Consider the following 18438-nt stretch of genomic DNA (forward strand, 5'->3'; position numbering starts at 1 on the left):
TTTGGACATATAATAATGATAGAGATGACAGGATTTGCTGAGGGAATTTTATTATACACCCAAGTACGTATTTCGTAAATTCAGAAATAATTCTTTTAACTATAGAAAAGTAGAGGAGGTATATATCAAACAGAAGATTTGAAACCTTTTTATACTATGAAAGGAACTCTGTCAAGGTAATTAAAGTATTTGATGATTAATATATAACACTTTCTGTTATATTTTAAAATAGCACTTCTTGTATATGTTTGATAAATATATATGTGTTTAAATTCTTGATACATATTTATACATATAAAGTTAGGTATGTTTAATTAAGATAATAAAAAAGTCAACCTCGGAATTTATTGAATTAATTTTTATCTCTTGTAAAGCATCTGGTTAAAACTTAATGTCTTACTTTTTTTCCATTTTTTTACATTTGTGTTTGAAATAAAATATATCCTGAAGCTTCTTTGTTGGAAAAGAAGTAGCCTATTGGTTAAGAGAAATTTGAAAAGACAGTGAAATATTTTCTTAGAGAAGATTTGGTTGTATATATTTAAATAGAAAAAATATAGGAGCCACTTTTATTCATTGTAATGTTTAATTATGTGAATAGACCATCTTGTCTGTGCTCTATCAGTAGAGGGCAGCAAAGTTTCAAGTACTGTGTTTTTCAGGTTCCTAGGGAGCTTTGCTAAGAGAAGTTTTTTCATTGTTTCTCTTAAGAAGTTTGTTCTGGCTTTCCTTTTAATGAAGTACTTTGGTAGTATCACATAGGAATTTGCTTAAAAACCCTGTAGCTTTGGTTCACATATTTAGCGAACTGTTCCCTTAGGTACTATAGATGCTTTCTTAATGAGAACATGTATTTTTTCTTTCTGTAATTTAGGGAGTACCAGGGCCTGGAAAATATAACATTAAAAGTCAATTTCAGAAGGCCGAAAGTATGATACCAAATGTAAATGATGCATCACCTGCTTTTCTTTCTCAATCCCAGGTAATGTTCTATAGTCATTTTCATACATAGAACATAATAGATACAATGTGAAGCCAGCAACAAATCTGATAGTGTTTAGGGAGATCATAAAAAGAAAAGTGATATTTAAGCAAATTGGAAACAGACATGGATAGGGCAAATCATACTGCCAGAATTATATGGTTAAAATGAAATGAAATAAGATTATAATATTAACAGTAGCATGCAAAGGTGAATATTTGAATTGAAACCATCTATTAAACATTTTAAATTTGTATATGTGAACGTTCAGTTTAGCTTATAAGAGATTTAGTCTGAGTTTTAAAATGTACTCTGCCAATGAATAAGTAGACTGTTAACATGTAATCTTTAAAGACATTCATATTTTTCAGAGAAGGTTCTGAAGGCTTTCTGTGGAGGGTGGGGATAGAACATATCTACAAATCTACAACTGCAACTAGGGTCTTTATTTGTGATACAAGAGTATATTTCACAGTAATTGTATCACATTTTCCAGGGTATATACCAAGGCGACGACTTGAAGGTATCTAAGATATTTCCATGGCAATTTAATACCAGCAAACTTTTATAATGTGGCAGCCTCTAGATCAAGGTAGTTGCAGTATTTATTCAACTGTACTACATTCAGCTCTGATTATTTTAATTTATCTTAGGTTATTAGTTTAATTTATCTTAGGTATTAGTTTATTTAATTTATTTTAGGTTATCAGGAAGGTTATAAACTTTCACATGCCTAGAAGTTACTTAGTTTCATTGTGCTTAAGAGGCACCTCCTTGGAGACAAGGAGATGAATTGCAGTTATATTTTTGGAGACATAATTAACATGATTTTTTAATGGGTTAGACATTGTGCTGAGGGACTGGGAAGAATCAAGAATGAATACCACGTGTCTGCCTTGAGCGACTTGATAGTATTTAAGGTACTTTATAAAACAGATGTGTGAGAATAGAATATTTTGAGTGTGTGTGTATGTGTGTCCTTGATTTTTAAAAAAATATCACTTTCATAACTAGAACCCTCAGTTCTTAAGCTGTTTCTATTCCTCTAATATATAGACCTTATTTGATATCATTTGGCATCAGTTACAAAATTTTTGAATATATTTTCAGAAATCGAAAATATGATATAAACTTTAAGGGGATGATGAGGAAAACATAATTTTTGGTTTCTAGAATAGAATAGAATTTTCTATTTCTAGAAATAGACATTTTTCTAAATATTTATTTTAGTTAAGGAGTTCCTTTGTTTTTTATCTAAATGCATTGAATTTCTTAGGTCTTCAACTATTAGTTTTTAAAACATAGGATTTCTTTTATAGCAATGGTGCTTAGTCTTGCTGTGTATTAAAAACACCTGGGAAACTTTAACACTTTTTTTTTGGAATTGAAATTTTTTAAATTAATAGATAATGTATTATTAGTCCCAGGGGTACAGGTCTGTGAATCATCAGGCTTACACACTTCATAGCACTCACCATAGCACATACCCTCCCCAATGTCCATAACCCAACCATCCTCTCCATACCATCTCCCTGGCAACTCTCAGTTTGTTTTGTGAGATTAAGAGTCTCTTACAGTTTGTCTCCCTCCCGATCCCATCTTGTTTCTTTTTTCCTTCCCTACCCCCAAACCCCCCATGTTGCCTCTCAAATTCCTCATATCAGGTAGTTAATATGATAATTGTCTTTCTCTGATTGACTTATTTCGCTCAGCGTAATACCCTCTAGTTCCATCCACGTCGTTGCAAATGGCAAGATTTCATTTCTTTTGATGGCTGCATAGTATTTCATTGTGTGTGTGTGCGTGTGTGTGTGTGTAAATATATACATACACACACACACATACATACCACATCTGCTTTATCCATTCATCTGTTGATGGACATCTAGGTTCTTTCCATAGTTTGTTTGGCTATTGTGGACATTGCTGCTATATAAACATTAGGGTGCACGTGCCCCTTCAGATCACTACATTTGTATCTTTAGGGTTAATACCCAGTAGTGCAATTGCGGGGTCATAGGGTAGCTCTACTTTCAACTTTTTGAGGAGCCCCCATGTTTTTCAGAGTGGCTGCACCAGCTTGCATTCCCACCAACAGTGTAAGAGGATTCCCCTTTCTCCACATACTCGCCAGCATCTGTCGTTTCCTGACTTGTTAATTTTAGCCATTCTGACTGGTGTGAGGTGGTATCTCATTGTGGTTTTGATTTGTATTTCCCTGATGCCGAGTGAATATGGAGCACTTTTTCATGTGTCTGTTGGCCATCTGGAGGTCTTCTTTGCAGAAATGTCTGTTCATGTCTTCTGCCCATTTCTTGATTGGATTATTTGTTCTTTGGGTGTTGAGTTTGCTAAGCTCTTTATAGATTTTGGATACTAGCCCTTTATCTGATATGTTATTTGCAAATATCTTCTCCTATTCTGTCAGTTGTCTTTTGGTTTTGTTGACTGTTTCCTTTGCTGTGCAAAAGCTTTTGATCTTGATGAAGTCCCAATAATTCATTTTTGCCCTTGCTTCCCTTGCCGTTGGTGATGTTCCTAGGAAGATGTTACTGTGGCTGAGGTCAAAGAGGTTGCTGCCTGTGTTCTCCTCAAGGATTTTGATGGATTCCTTTCTCACATTGAGGCCCTTCATCCATTTTGAGTCTATTTTCATGTGTGGTATAAGGAAATGTCCCATTTTCCTGCATGTGGCTATCCAATTTTCCCAGAACCATTTGTTGAAGAGACTTTTTTCCATTAGACATTCTTTCCTGCTTTGTTGAAGATTAGTTGACCACAGAGTTGAGGGTCTATTTCCGGGCTCTCTCTTCTGTTCCATTGATCTATATGTCTGTCTTTGTGCGAGTACCCTACTTTTTTGATGATGACAGCTTTTTTTTTTCTTTTTAAATTTTTTTTTTTTAATTTATTTGACAGACAGAGATCACAGGTAGGCAGAGAGGCAGGCAGAGAGAGAGGAAGGAAAGCAGGTTCCCTGCTGAGCAGAGAGCCCGATGCGGGGCTCAGTCCCAGGACTCTGGGATCATGGCCTGAGCCGAAAGCAGAGGCTTTAACCCACTGAGCCACCCAGGCGCCCCGATGATGACAGCTTTGTAATAGAGCTTGAAGTCTGGAATTCTGATGCCACCAACTTTGGCTTTCTTTTTCAACATTTCTCTGGCTATTCAAAGTCTTTTTGAGTTCCATATAAATTTCAGGATTATTTGTTCCATTTCTTTGAAAAAAAATGGGTGGGGTTTTGATTGGGATTGCATTAAATCTGTAGATTGCTTTAGGTAGCATAGACATTGTACAACATTTGTTCTTCCAATCCATGAGCATGGAACGTTTTTCCATTTCTTTGTGTCTTTCTCAATTTCTTTCATGAGTACTTTATAGTTTTCTGAGTATAGATTCTTTGCCTCTTTGGTTACATTTATTCCTAGGTATCTTATGGTTTTGGGTGCAACTGTAAATGAGATTGACTCCTTAATTTATCTTTCTTTTGTCTTGTTGTTGGTATAAAGAAATGCAACTGATTTCTGTGCATTGATTTTATATCCCGACACTTTACTGAATTCCTGTACAAGTTCTAGCAGATGTGGAGTGGAGTCTTTTGGTTTTCCACATAAAGTATCATATCATCTGCAAAGAGTGATAGTTTGACTTCTTCTTTGCCAAAATGGATGCCTTTAATTTCTTTTTGTTGTCTGATTGCTGAGGCTAGGACTTCTAGTACTATGTGGAATAGCAATGGTGATAATGGACATCCCTGCCATGTTCCTGATCTTAATGGAAAAGCTCTCAGTTTCTCGCCATTGAGAATGATATTCACTGTGGGGTTTTCATAGATGGCTTTGATGATATTGAGGTATGTACCCTCTATCTCTATATATTGAAGAGTTTTGATCAAGAAATGATGCTGTACTTTGTCAAATGCTTTTTCAGCATCTATTGAGAGTATCATATGGTTCTTCTCCTTTCTTTTATTAGTGTATTGTATCACATTGATTGATTTGCAGATGTTGAACCAAACTTGCAGCCCTGGTATAAATCCCACTTGGTCGTGGTGGATAATCCTTTTAATGTACTGTTGAATCCTATTGGCTAGTATTTTGGTGAGAATTTTCGCATCTGTGTTCGTCAAGGATATTGGTCTGTAATTCTCTTTTTTGATGGGATCCCTGTCTGGTTTTGAGATCAAGGTGATGCTGGCCTCATAAAATGAGTTTGGAAGTTTTCCTTCCATTTCTATTTTTTGACACAGTTTCAGGAAAATAAGAATTAATTCTTCTTTAAATGGGCTCTTGTTTGTTTGGAGATTTTTGATGACTGTTTCACTTTCCTTGCTGGTTATAGGTCTATTCAGGTTTTCTATTTCTTCCTGGTTCAGTTGTGGTAGTTTATATGTCTCTAGGAATACATCCATTTCTTCCAGATTATCAAATTTGCTAGTGTATAGTTGCTCCTAATATGTGCTTATAATTGCTTGTATTTCTTTGGTGTTGGTTGTGATCTCTCCTCTTTCATTCATGATTTTATTTATTTGGGTCCTTTCTCTTTTCTTTTTGATAAGTCTAGCCAGGGGTTTATCAATCTTATTCTTTCAAAGAACCAGCTCCTAGTTTCATTGATTTGTTCTACTGTTTTTTTGATTTCTATTTCATTGATTTCTGCTCTGATATTTATTATTTCTCTTCTCCTGATGGGTTTAGGCGTTCTTTGCTGTTCTTTGTCCAGCTCCTTTAGATGTAGGGTTAAATTGTGTATTTGAGACCTTTCTTGTTTCTTGAGAAAGACTTATATTGCTACATATTTTCCTCTCAGGACTGCCTTTGCTGTGTCCCACAGATTCGAACAGTTGTATTTTCATTATCATTTATTTCCACGATTTTTTTCAGTTCTTCTTTAATTTCCTGGTTGACCCATTCATTCTTTAGTAGGATGATCTTTAGCCTCCATGTATTTGGGTTCTTTCCAACTTTCCTCTTGTGATTGAGTTCTAGCTTCAGAGCATTGTAGTCTGATAATATGCAGGGAATGATCTCAATCTTTTGGTACCAGTTGAGACCTGATTTGTGACCTGGGATGTGATCTATTCTGGAGAATGTTCCATGTGCACTAGAGAAGAATGTGTATTCTGTTGCTTTGGGATGCAGTGTTCTGAATATATCTGTGATGTCCATTTGGTCCAGTGTGTCATTAAAGGACTTTATTTTCTTGTTGATGTTTTGCTTGGATAATCTGTCCATTTCAGTGAGGGGGTGTTAAAGTCCCCTCCTGTTATTGTATTATTGTTGATGTGTTTCTTTGATTTTGTTATTAATTGGTTTATATAGTTGGCTGTTCCCACGTTAGATGCATAGATATTGAAAATTGTTAGATATTTTTGTTGGACAGACCCTTTGAGTATGATATCTTTTATTATAGCCTTTGGCTTAAAATCTACTTGATCTGATATAAGAATTGTCACCCCAGCTTTCTTCTGATGTCCATTAGCATGGTAAATTGCTTTCCACCCCCTCGCTTTAAATCTGGAGGTGTCTTTGGGTATAAAATGACTTTCTTGTAGACAGGTTTTGTTTTTTTATCCATTCTGATACTCTGTGTCTTTTGATTGTGGCATTTAGGCCATTTACATTCAGGGTAACTATTGAAAGGTATGAATTTAGTGCCACTGTATTGCCTGTAAGGTGACTGTTACCATATATTGTCTCTCTTCTGTTACCATATATTGTCTCTCTTCCCTTCTGGTCTACTAGTTTTAGGCTTTCTCTTTTCTTAGAGGACCCCTTTCAATATTTCTGGTAGGGCTGGTTTGGTGTTTACAAATTCTTTTAGTTTTTCTTTGTCCTGGAAGATTTTTATCTCTCTTTCTATTTTCAATGATAGCCTAGCTGAATATAGTATTCTTGGCTGCATGTTTTTCTCATTTAGGGCTCTGAATATATCATGCCAGTTCTTTCTGGCCTGCCAGGTCTTTGTGGATAAGTCTGCTGCAAATCTAATATTTTTACCATTGTGTGTTACAGACTTCTTGACCCAGGCTGCTTTCAGGATTTTCTCTTTGTCGCTAAGACTTGTAAATTTTACTGTTAGACGACAGGGTGTGGACCTATTTTTATTGATTTCAAGGAGGGTTCTCTGTACCTCCTGGATTTTCATGCTTGTTCCCTTTGCCATATTAGGGAAATTCTCTACAATAATTCTCTCCAATATACCTTCTGCCCCCCTCTCTCTTATTTTTTCTTCTGGAATACCAATTATTCTAATAATTATTCTAATATTGTTTCATCTTATGGTACCACTTATCTCTCGAATTATCCCCCTGTGGTCAAGTAGTTCTTTGTCTCCCTTTTGCTTAGCTTCTCTATTCTCCACTATTTGGTCTTCTATATCACTAATTCTCTCTTCTGTCTCATTTATCCTAGCAGTAAGAGCCTCTATTTTTGATTGCATCTCATTAATAGCTTTTTTGATTTCAGCTTTGTTAGATTTTAGTTCTTTCATTTCTCCAGAAAGGGCTTTTATTTCTCCAGACAGGGTTTCTCTAATATCTTCCATGCCTTTTTTGAGCCTCGCTAGCACCTTTGGAATCGTCATTCTGAACTTTAGATTTGACATATTGCATATGTCCATATTGATTAGGTCTCTAGCCTTTGGTACTGCCTCTTGTTCTTTCCTCCCAAAATTTTAAAGAAAGAAAAATTTATATATACACAAAAATAAGAGTGAAATTTATATATACACAAAAATAAGAGTGAAATTTATATATACACAAAAATAAGAGTAAACATGATGAAGGGATAGAATATGACTTTAGAGATGAAAATTTTAAAAAAATTCTAAAAAAAGTTTTAATAAGATATGTTGGTTAGAAAAAGAAAGTGGAGAGAATTTGCTCAGGTTTGAGACTAGAACAAAGCCCTGTGCTAGATTTAAGGTGTAATTTGATCTATTAGAATAAATTGTATCCCAAAAATTTTTAGAAGAAAAAACCCTATATGTATAAAAAAAATAAAGTTAGATATAATGAAGGGTAACATATGACTATAATAATGAAGGTTTAAAAAGATTTTTTTTTTAAGCAAGGTATTGTTAAGATAAACTAGTTAAAAAATGTTATAAGAGGAAAGAGGAAAAGTTAAAAAAATTAGAATAAGAAAAAAATAAGATAAAAAAAAATTTAATTAACTTTGCAAGGCTAAAGAATCATGGGGATAAAGCCATGAATTCCATGCTTTGCTTTTCCCTCCTTGGAATTCTGCTGTTCTCCTTGATCAGTGAGCTTGGTCTTGGCTGGATGTTCTTGCTGATCATCTGGGGGAGGGCCTGTTGTAGTGATTCTCAAATGTCTTTGCCCGAGGGGGATGATTCTCAAATGTTTCTGCCTGAGGCAGAATTGCGCTGCCCTTGCCAGGGGCTGGGCTAAGAAATCTCCTTAGGTTTGTTGGCTCTTGGAGCTTTTGTTCCTTGAATGCTTTCCGAAGCGCTCTAAAGGATGAGAATGAAAATTGCAGCCTCCCAATCTCCAGCCCAGCGGAGCAGGGAGCTTGGGACCCCACTCCTCAGTATGCCCTCTGAGAAAAGCTCTCAGTGATTCCCGTCTCCCTGGTCTCCAGCCAAGCTCCGAGCTAACCCTGCCTGGTACCCCATCCCATTAGGAGTCTCCAAACCTGGCAGATCCAGCCACTCTGCTCTTCCAGCAGATAGAGGTGGGTCTCCCCAGATCTGCTTCTTGTGGGGTCTTTGCTCAAAGAGCAGTGGTCTGACTGTGTTGCGGATTACATTTTAAGATAACCCCCTAGCTGAGAACTCACTCTTTGGCTCTATCTCCATAGCCGGTTTCCCGGCTCTGATACCTGTGAGCTCTGCTACACTCAGACACCCCAGATCTTTCATTGACCCTGCGGGACCTGAGACCACACTGTCCCCACGAGGGCTCCACCCCTGCTTAGCCTCTGGAGTGATGTCCCTCAGTAGAGCAGACTTTTAAAAGTTCGTATTTTGTGCTCCATTGCTGCACTTCTTGCTAGGAGGCGGCCCCTGCACCCGTGGTCTATCTTCTTGTCACTTTGGATTCACTTCTCTGCACATTCTGTCTTTCAGAAAGTGGTTGATTTTCTATTTCTAGAATTACTCCTCTTCTCATCGATCTCCTGTTGGGTTTGTAAGTGTTTGGAATGGTTTGATAACTATCTAGCTGAACTCCTGTGACCTGATGTCATTTCAGTCTGCTACTCCTCTGTCATCTTGACTCCTTGAAATTTTAACACAGTTTCATACTCAGTTGCCTTATTTCCTCTTTTCCAGAGACTGATTAGATTCATCCAGAATTAAGCCAAGGCATCAGTACTCCTTTTGTATAAGAAAGAAAGAAAATTCAGAAACATACATATGATGCTGCAATAAGTAGAAAGGTGCATATATCTTTTCAAGTTAGTGTTGTTTTCCCTAGCTAAGTACCCAGTAGTAGAATTGCTAGATTATATGACTAATTTTATTTTTAATTTTTCAAGGAAACTCCACACTGTTTTCCACAGTGGCTGTATCAATTTACATTCCCACCAATAGTGCATGAGGATTCCTTTTTCTCCACATCCCCACCAATATGTTATTTCTTGTCTTTTTGATTCTAGCAATTCTGACAGGTTTAAGTTTGTGATCTTGATTTGCATTTCCCTGATGATTAGTGATGAACATCTTTTCCTGTGTCTGTTGGGCATTTATATGTCTTTGGAAAATGTCTGTTTGGAAGTTTTTAATTGCAACACTATTTGCAATAGCCAAGATATGGAGGTTACCCAAGTGTCCATTAGTAGATGAATGGATAAATTAGTGGCATGCGCACACACACACGCGCGCGCACACTGCACTGGAATATAAGCTGTAAAAAATAATGAGATCTTGCCATTTGCTATGACATGAATGGACATAGAGGTTCTAATGCTAAGATAAATAAGTCAGACAGAGAAAGACAAATACCATATGAGTTCATTTGTATGTCGAATTTAAGAAACAAAACAAATGAACTAATAAGGAAAAAAAGAGACAAACAATTACCACCCCCCTCCCAGACTCTTACATATAGAGAATAAACTTGTGGTTGTTAGAGGGGAGATAGGTGGGAGGATGGATGAAGTAAAGGAGATTAAGAATATACTTATCTTGATGAGCACTGAGTAATATATAGAATAATACAACCCTTATATTGTACACCTGAAACATACCCATATCTGCTTATTTTTTATATAAACACATAATGTATAAACCAGAAAACAATGAAGTTGGTTACCTACAAGGGATGATAAAGAGATGGAGTGGAAGTGCTGGTATATTGCAGGAGTTCATTTCTGTTGGCTTGCAGGAACCAACTGTTAATTTTTCTGGTTTTGCATGTTGGTTGATGTTATAATGGTAATGTGAGATTAGCCACGTGGTGGTGTGACTAATAATTTCCATACCATGAAAATAAGCAAATGTTAGAGGTTTGGATGGCTTTCCTCTAGTGGTGCAGCATCCATGGTGTAGAAGGGAAATGAAGGGAGGGTCATGTCTTTGAGTATACTTTTTGAAATACATATTTGTCTTTTAGAATCATGTCAGTGTTCCATATAGTCAAAAATAAAAATAAATAGATAAGAATGGGAAGGCTTAAAAAAACCCCTAAAACTGAAAGTGAATGGAAACAAATGTACCATTGTATTCCAAGTGAATACTTATAACCACATTGAAGGGGGAAAAAGAATAATCCATGTAACCGCAGTGTTTGACTACACATCATTCTTGAATAGGATGAAGTTGGAATGGATAGTGAGTGCAAGAATTACAAACAAATTCTGAATTCTTTTTTAGAGGTTGGCTTATTATAGTGGCATGAGTGAGGCAATAATAAAACTATTTTAGATGTATAACACTGAACAAAAACTCAGTATTGTGAATCAGCATTTTCACTTGGAAGAAGGTACATACAAATATGGCTTGGGGGAGGTGGAAAAGGTCTAGATTTGAATTGAAGGTTTGATGTGAACTCATGATTCCTAATATATATATTAGGAATCATATATATATATATAAATACACACACATATATATGTATATATATATATATATGTATACACATATATACATATGTATACACACACATACATACAAATACATATATACACATACATATATATATATGTATATGTATGTGTGTGTGTATAGATATAGGTGTAGGTAATATAGATATATAGATATGTATCCCAGCTTGCTAAGTATGTTAAGAAGCAGGGACTGGGCAAAATAGGTAGAAGATGAACCTGAACAAACAAAAAAAAAAGATGATGGCATATCATAGGGACATATGAACCAAATTAAAGGGCTGCCTACTGGTAAAAAGAAACACAGATATTAATTATAAATAGTTAAAACTGGTATTCATATTTCCATGTGGACTATAAATACATAAATAAGTGGGTAAATAAGTAGATAAATGATGAAATGAATAATTTAGGGGGAAGAGGGCTCTCGCTTACAGTAGAATGTTGAGTGCTTACTGATAAGTGCAGAGGGAATATTCAATTTTATAAAATTAAATGACCACTGAGGTTCAAGAACATCATGTATCCCTAGAAATGATATTTTGAGGAAGAAAGCTACATCACCTGTTTAGTATGCTGCTCAGAAATGCATAACCTGAATATAATCGTGAGAGAAGTCCCACTTAATGAAGGCTTTATTTTTTTTTAATTTTTAATTTTTTATAAACATATATTATTATCCCAGGGGTACAGGTCTGTGAATCGCCAAGTTTACACACTTCACAGCACATACCCTCCCCAATGTCCATAACCCCGACCCCTTCTCCCAACCCCCCTCCCCCGAGCAACCCTCAGTTTGTTTTGTGAGATTAAGAGTCACTTATGGTTTGTCTCCCTCCCAATCCCATCTTGTTTCATTTATTCTCTTCCTACCCACTTAAGCCCCCATGTTGCATCACAACTTCCTCATATCAGGGAGATCATATGATAGTTGTCTTTCTCTGCTTGACTTATTTCGCTAAGCATGATACGCTCTAGTTCCATCCATGTTGTCGCAAATGGCAAGATTTCATTTCTTTTGATGGCTGCATAGTATTCCATTGTGTATATATACCACATCTTCTTGATCCATTCATCTGTTGATGGACATCTAGGTTCTTTCCATAGTTTGGCTATTGTGGACATTGCTGCTATAAACATTCGGGTGCACGTGCCCCTTTGGATCACTACATTTGTATCTTTAGGGTAAATACCCAGTAGTGTAATTGCTGGGTCATAGGGCAGTTCTATTTTCAACATTTTGAGGAACCTCCATGCTGTTTTACAGAGTGGTGGCACAAGCTGGCATTCCCACCAACATGTAGGAGGGTTCCCCTTTCTCCGCATCCTCGCCAGCATCTGTCAATTCCTGACTTGTTGATTTTAGCCATTCTGACTGGTGTGAGGTGATATCTCATTGTGGTTTTGATTTGTATTTCCTGGATACCGAGTGATATGGAGCACTTTTTCATGTGTCTGTTGGCCATCTGGAGGTCTTCTTTGCAGAAATGTCTGTTCATGTCTTCTGCCCATTTCTTGATTGGATTCTTTGTTCTTTGGGTGTTGAGTTTGCTAAGTTCTTTATAGATTTTGGACACTAGTCCTTTATCTGATATGTCGTTTGCAAATATCTTCTCCCATTCTGTCAGTTGTCTTTTGATTTCGTTCACTGTTTCCTTTGCTGTGCAAAAGCTTTTGATCTTGATGAAATCCCAATAGTTCATTTTTGCCCTTGCTTCCCCTGCCTTTGGCGTTGTTCCTAGGAAGATGTTGCTGCGGCTGAGGTCGAAGAGGTTGCTGCCTGTGTTCTCCTCAAGGATTTTGATGGATTCCTTTCTCACATTGAGGTCCTTCATCCATTTTGAGTCATTTTTCGTGTGTGGTGTAAGGAAATGGTCCAATTTCATTTTTCTGCACGTGGCTGTCCAGTTTTTCCAGCACCATTTATTGAAGAGGCTGTCTTTTTTCCATTGGCTATTCTTTCCTGATTTGTCGAAGATTAGTTGACCATAGAGCTGAGGGTCTATTTCTGGGATCTCTATTCTGTTCCATTGATCTATGTGTCTGTTTTTGTGCCAGTACCATGCTGTCTTGATGATGACAGCTTTGTAATAGAGCTTGAATTCCGGAATTGTGATGCCACCAACGTTGGCTTTCTTTTTCAATATCCCTTTGGCTATTCGAGGTCTTTTCTGGTTCCATATAAATTTTAGAATTATTTCTTCCATTTCTTTGAAAAAGATGAATGGTACTTTGATAGGAATTGCATTAAATGTGTAGATTGCTTTAGGTAGCATAGGCATTTTCACCATATTTATTCTTCCAATCCAGGAGCATGGAACATTTTTCCATTTCTTTGTGTCTTCCACAATTTCATTCATGAGTACTTTATAGTTTTCTGAGTATAGATTCTGTGCCTCTTTGGTTAGGTTTATTCCTAGGTATCTTATGGTTTTGGATGCAATTGTAAATGGGATTGACTCCTTAATTTCTCTTTCTTCTGTCTTGCTGTTGGTGTAGAGAAATGCATGATTTCTGTGCATTGATTTTATATCCTGACACTTTACTGAATTCCTGTATAAGTTCTAGCAGTTTTGGAGTGGTGTCTTTTGGGTTTTCCACATATAGTATCATATCATCTGCAAAGAGTGATAATTTGACTTCTTCTTTGCCGATTTGGATGCCTTTAATTTCCTTTTGTTTTCTGATTGCTGAGGCTAGGACCTCTAGTACTATGTTGAATAGCAGTGGTGATAATGGACATCCCTGCCATGTTCCTGACCTTAGCGGAAAAGCTTTCAGTTTTTCTCCATTGAGAACGATATTTGCGGTGGGTTTTTCATAGATGGCTTTGATGATATTGAGGTATGTGCCCTCTATCCCTACATGTTGAAGAGTTTTGATCAGGAAGGGATGCTGTACTTTGTCAAATGCTTTTTCAGCATCTATTGAGAGTATCATATGGTTCTTGTTCTTTCTTTTATTGATGTGTTGTATCACATTGACTGATTTGCGGATGTTGAACCAAACTTGCAGCCCTGGAATAAATCCCATTTGGTCGTGGTGAATAATCCTTTTAATGTACTGTTGAATCCTATTGGCTAGTATTTTGGTGAGAATTTTCGCATCTGTGTTCATCAAGGATATTGACCATAGCTCTCTTTTTTTGATGGGATCCTTGTCTGGTTTTGGGATCAACGTGATGCTGGCCTCATAAAATGAGTTTGGAAGTTTTCCTTCCATTTCTATTTTTTGGCACAGTTTCAGGAGAATAGGAATTCGTTCTTCTTTAAATGTTTGGTAGAATTCCCCCGGGAAGCCGTCTGGCCCTGGGCTTTTGTTTGTTTGGAGATTTTTAATGACTGTTTCAATCTCCTTACTGGTTATGGGTCTGTTCAGGCTTTCTGCTTCTTCCTGGTTCAGTTGTGGTAGTTTATATGTTTCTAGGAATGCATCCATTTCTTCCAGATTGTCAAATTTGTTGGCATAGAGTTGCTCGTAGTATGTTCTTATATTAGTTTGTATTTCTTTGGTGTTAGTTGTGATCTCTCCTCTTTCATTCATGATTTTATTTATTTGGGTCCTTTCTCATTTCTTTTTGAAAAGTCTGGCCAGGGGTTTATCAATTTTATTAATTCTTTCAAAGATCCAGCTCCTAGTTTCGTTGATTTGCTTTATTGTCTTTTTGGTTTCTATTTCATTGATCTCTGCTCTGATCTTTATGATTTCTCTTCTCCTGCTGGGCTTAGGGTTTCTTTCTTGTTCTTTCTCCAGCTCCTTTAGGTGTAGGGTTAGGTTGTATACCTGAGACCTTTCTTGTTTCTTGAGAAAGGCTTGTACCGCTATATATTTTCCTCTCAGGACTGCCTTTGTTGTGTCCCACAGATTTTGAACCGTTGTATTTTCATTATCATTTGTTTCCATGATTTTTTTCAATTCTTCTTTAATTTCCCGGTTGACCCATTCATTCTTTAGAAGGATGCTGTTTAGTCTCCATGTATTTGGGTTCTTTTCAAACTTCCTCTTGTGGTTGAGTTCTACCTTCAGAGCACTGTGGTCTGAAAATATGCAGGAAATGATCCCAATGTTTTGATACCAGTTGAGACCTGATTTAGGACCGAGGATGTGATCTATTCTGGAGAATGTTCCATGTGCACTAGAGAAGAATGTGTATTCTGTTGCTTTGGGATGAAATGTTCTGAATATATCTGTGATGTCCATCTGGTCCAGTGTGTCCTTTAAGGCCTTTATTTCCTTGCTGATCTTTTGCTTGGATGATCTGTCCATTTCAGTGAGGGGAGTGTTAAAGTCCCCTACTATTATTGTATTATTGTTGATGTTTTTCTTTGATTTTGTTATTAATTGGTTTATATAGTTGGCTGCTCCCATGTTGGGGGCATAGATGTTTAAAATTGTTAAATCTTCTTGTTGGACTGACCCTTTGAGTATGATATAGTGTTCTTCCTCATCTCTTATTATAGTCTTTGGCTTAAAATCTAATTGATCTGATATAAGGATTGCCACTCCTGCTTTCTTCTGATGTCCATTAGCATGGTAAATTTTTTTCCACCCCCTCACTTTAAATCTGGAGGTGTCTTCGGGCTTAAAATGAGTTTCTTGGAGGCAACATATAGATGGGTTTTGTTTTTTTTATCCATTCTGATACCCTGTGTCTTTTGACAGGGGCATTTAGCCCATTAACATTCAGGGTAACTATTGAGAGAGATGAATTTAGGGCCATTGTATTGCCTGTAAGGTGACTGTTACTGTATATGGTCTCTGTTCCTTTCTGATCTACCACTTGTAGGCTCTCTCTTTGCTTAGAGGACCCCTTTCAATATTTCCTGTAGAGCTGGTTTGGTGTTTACAAATTCTTTCAATTTTTGTTTGTCCTGGAAGCTTTTAATCTCTCCTTCTATTTTCAATGATAGCCTAGCTGGATATAGTATTCTTGGCTGCATCTTTTTCCCGTTTAGTGCTCTGAAAATATCATGCCAGCTCTTTCTGGCCTGCCAGGTGTCTGTGGATAAGTCAGCTGCCAATCTAATATTTTTACCATTATATGTTACAGACTTCTTTTCCCGGGCTGCTTTCAGGATTTTCTCTTTGTCACTGAGACTTGTAAATTTTACTATTAGGTGACGGGGTGTGGGCCTATTCTTATTGATTTTGAGGGGCGTTCTCTGAACCTCCTGAATTTTGATGCTCGTTCCCTTTGCCATATTGGGGAAATTCTCCCCAATTATTCTCTCCAGTATACCTTCTGCTCCCCTCTCTCTTTCTTCTTCTTCTGGAATCCCAATTATTCTAATGTTGTTTCGTCTTATGGTGTCACTTATCTCTCGAATTCTCCCCTCATGGTCCAGTAGCTGTTTGTCCCTCTTTTGCTCAGCTTCTTTATTCTCTGTCATTTGGTCTTCTATATCACTAATTCTTTCTTCTGCCTCATTTATCCTAGCAGTGAGAGTCTCCATTTTTTATTGCACCTCATTAATAGCTTTTTTAATTTCAACTTGGTTAGATTTTAGTTCTTTTATTTCTCCAGAAAGGGCTTTTATATCTCTCGAGAGGGTTTCTCTAATATCTTCCATGCCTTTTTCGAGCCCGGCTAGAACCTTGAGAATTGTTATTCTGAACTCTAGATCTGACATATTACCAATGTCTGTATTGATTAGGTCCCTAGCCTTCGGTACTGCCTCTTGCTCTTTTTTTTGTGTTGAATTTTTCCGTCTTGTCATTTTGTCCAGATAAGAGTATAAGAAGGAGCAAGTAAAATACTAAAAAGGTGGCAACAACCCCAGGAAAATATGCTTTAACCAAATTAGAAGAGATCCCAAATCATGAGGGGGTAGAAAGGGGATAAAAAGAGGTTCAAAAAGCAAGAAAGAAAAAAAAAAAGAAAAAAGAAAAAAAAAGAAAAGAAAAGAATTAAAAAAAAGGAAACAAATAAGAAAAATATAAATAAGAAAAAATATATATATTGGATAAACTAGTTAAAAAACATTAAAAAATAAAAAGGTAAAAGTTAAAAGAAAAAATTTACCAGAAGGCGAGAAAAACAAAAAATGAAAAAGAAAAAAATCAAATTAACTGCAAGACTAAAAAAAATCACAGGGAAAAAGCCATGAGTTCCATGCTTTGCTTTCTCCTCCTCTGGAATTCTGCTGCTCTCCTTGGTATTGAAACTGCACTCCTTGGTAGGTGAACTTGGTCTTGGCTTGGATTTCTTGTTGACCTTCTGGGGGAGGGGCCTGGTGTAGTGATTCTCAAGTGTCTTTGCCCCAGGTGGAATTGCACTGCCCTTACCATGGGCCGGGCTGAGTAATCCCCTTGGGTTTGCTTTCAGGAGCTTTTGTTCCCTGAGCGCTTTCCGTAGAGTTCCGGAGGACGGGAATACAAATGGCGGCCTCCTGGTCTCCCGCCTGGAGGAGCGGAGAGCCCAGGGCCCCACTCCTCAGTACGTCTTTAGAGAACAGCGCCCAGTTACTCCTGTCTGCCTGACCTCTGGCCGCGCTCCAAGCTCACCGAGCTTGTGGCCGGTTCAAGATAATACCGAGCTGTGAGCTTACTGTTGGCTCTGTCTCTGTAGCTGGCTTTCCCGTTCCAATACCCGCAGGCTCTGCGACACTCAGTCACCCCCGATCCTTCTGTGACCCTGCAGGACCTGAGGCTAGGGTGACTCTGTGTGGGCTTTGCCCCGGTTTAGCCTCTGGAGCGATGTCCCTCAGCGGAACAGACTTTTAATAGTCCTGATTTTGTGCTCCGTTGCTCTGCTGCTTGCCGGGAGCCGGCCCCTCCCCCGGGGTCTATCTTCCCGTCGCTTTGGATTCACTTCTCTGCCAGTCCTACCTTTTAGAAAGTGGTTGTTTTTCTATTTTTAGAATTGCTGTTCTTCTCTTCAATCGGCCGATGGATTTGCAGGTGTTTGCAATCTTTAGATAAGCTGTCTAGCTGATCTCCTGCTAGCTGAAGTAGTCTCAGCCTGCTACTTCTCCACCATCTTGACTCCTCCCTCAATGAATGCTTTATTATACAAAAGGGGTTGCTATATTCTTCCAAAGTCCCAGAACACAAAGAAAGGTTGTAGAAATGTTCCTATATTAAAGGAGGCTAAAAGCAATATTTGAACCGAGTGTAAATTATATACTTGAAAGGGAAAAATGCAACAGAGGCATTATTAGATCAACTGGCAACTTTGGAATATGAATAGTTGATTAGATAAAAATATATCGTTGATACATTTACTGAAGTTGATAACTTTGCTTCAGATATGTTAAAAAAATCCGTATTTTTAGTAAACACATAGCAAAGAATTAAGGGGTAAAGGGCCATGACATATGTTACTTTTCATTAAATGGTTTTATATATATGCTGCATGTTTATGTGTGTGTGTGTGTCTCCACAGACACA

The 18438-nt window shown here is 37.3% G+C and overlaps 1 protein-coding gene across 1 annotated transcript in view; it reads left to right on the plus strand.

Moving 5' to 3' along the window:
- The window catches only part of STPG2 (sperm tail PG-rich repeat containing 2), a 604044-nt gene that overhangs the window by 140461 nt on the left and 445145 nt on the right, over window positions 1-18438 (plus strand). The window contains exon 7 of the mRNA XM_059162334.1: window positions 875-982. Within this exon, the coding sequence (XP_059018317.1) occupies window positions 875-982 (108 nt within the window). The remainder of the gene's footprint in view (window positions 1-874; window positions 983-18438) is intronic.

This window comes from Mustela lutreola, chromosome 1 (genome assembly GCF_030435805.1).
Source record: "Mustela lutreola isolate mMusLut2 chromosome 1, mMusLut2.pri, whole genome shotgun sequence".
NCBI lineage: Eukaryota > Metazoa > Chordata > Mammalia > Carnivora > Mustelidae > Mustela > Mustela lutreola.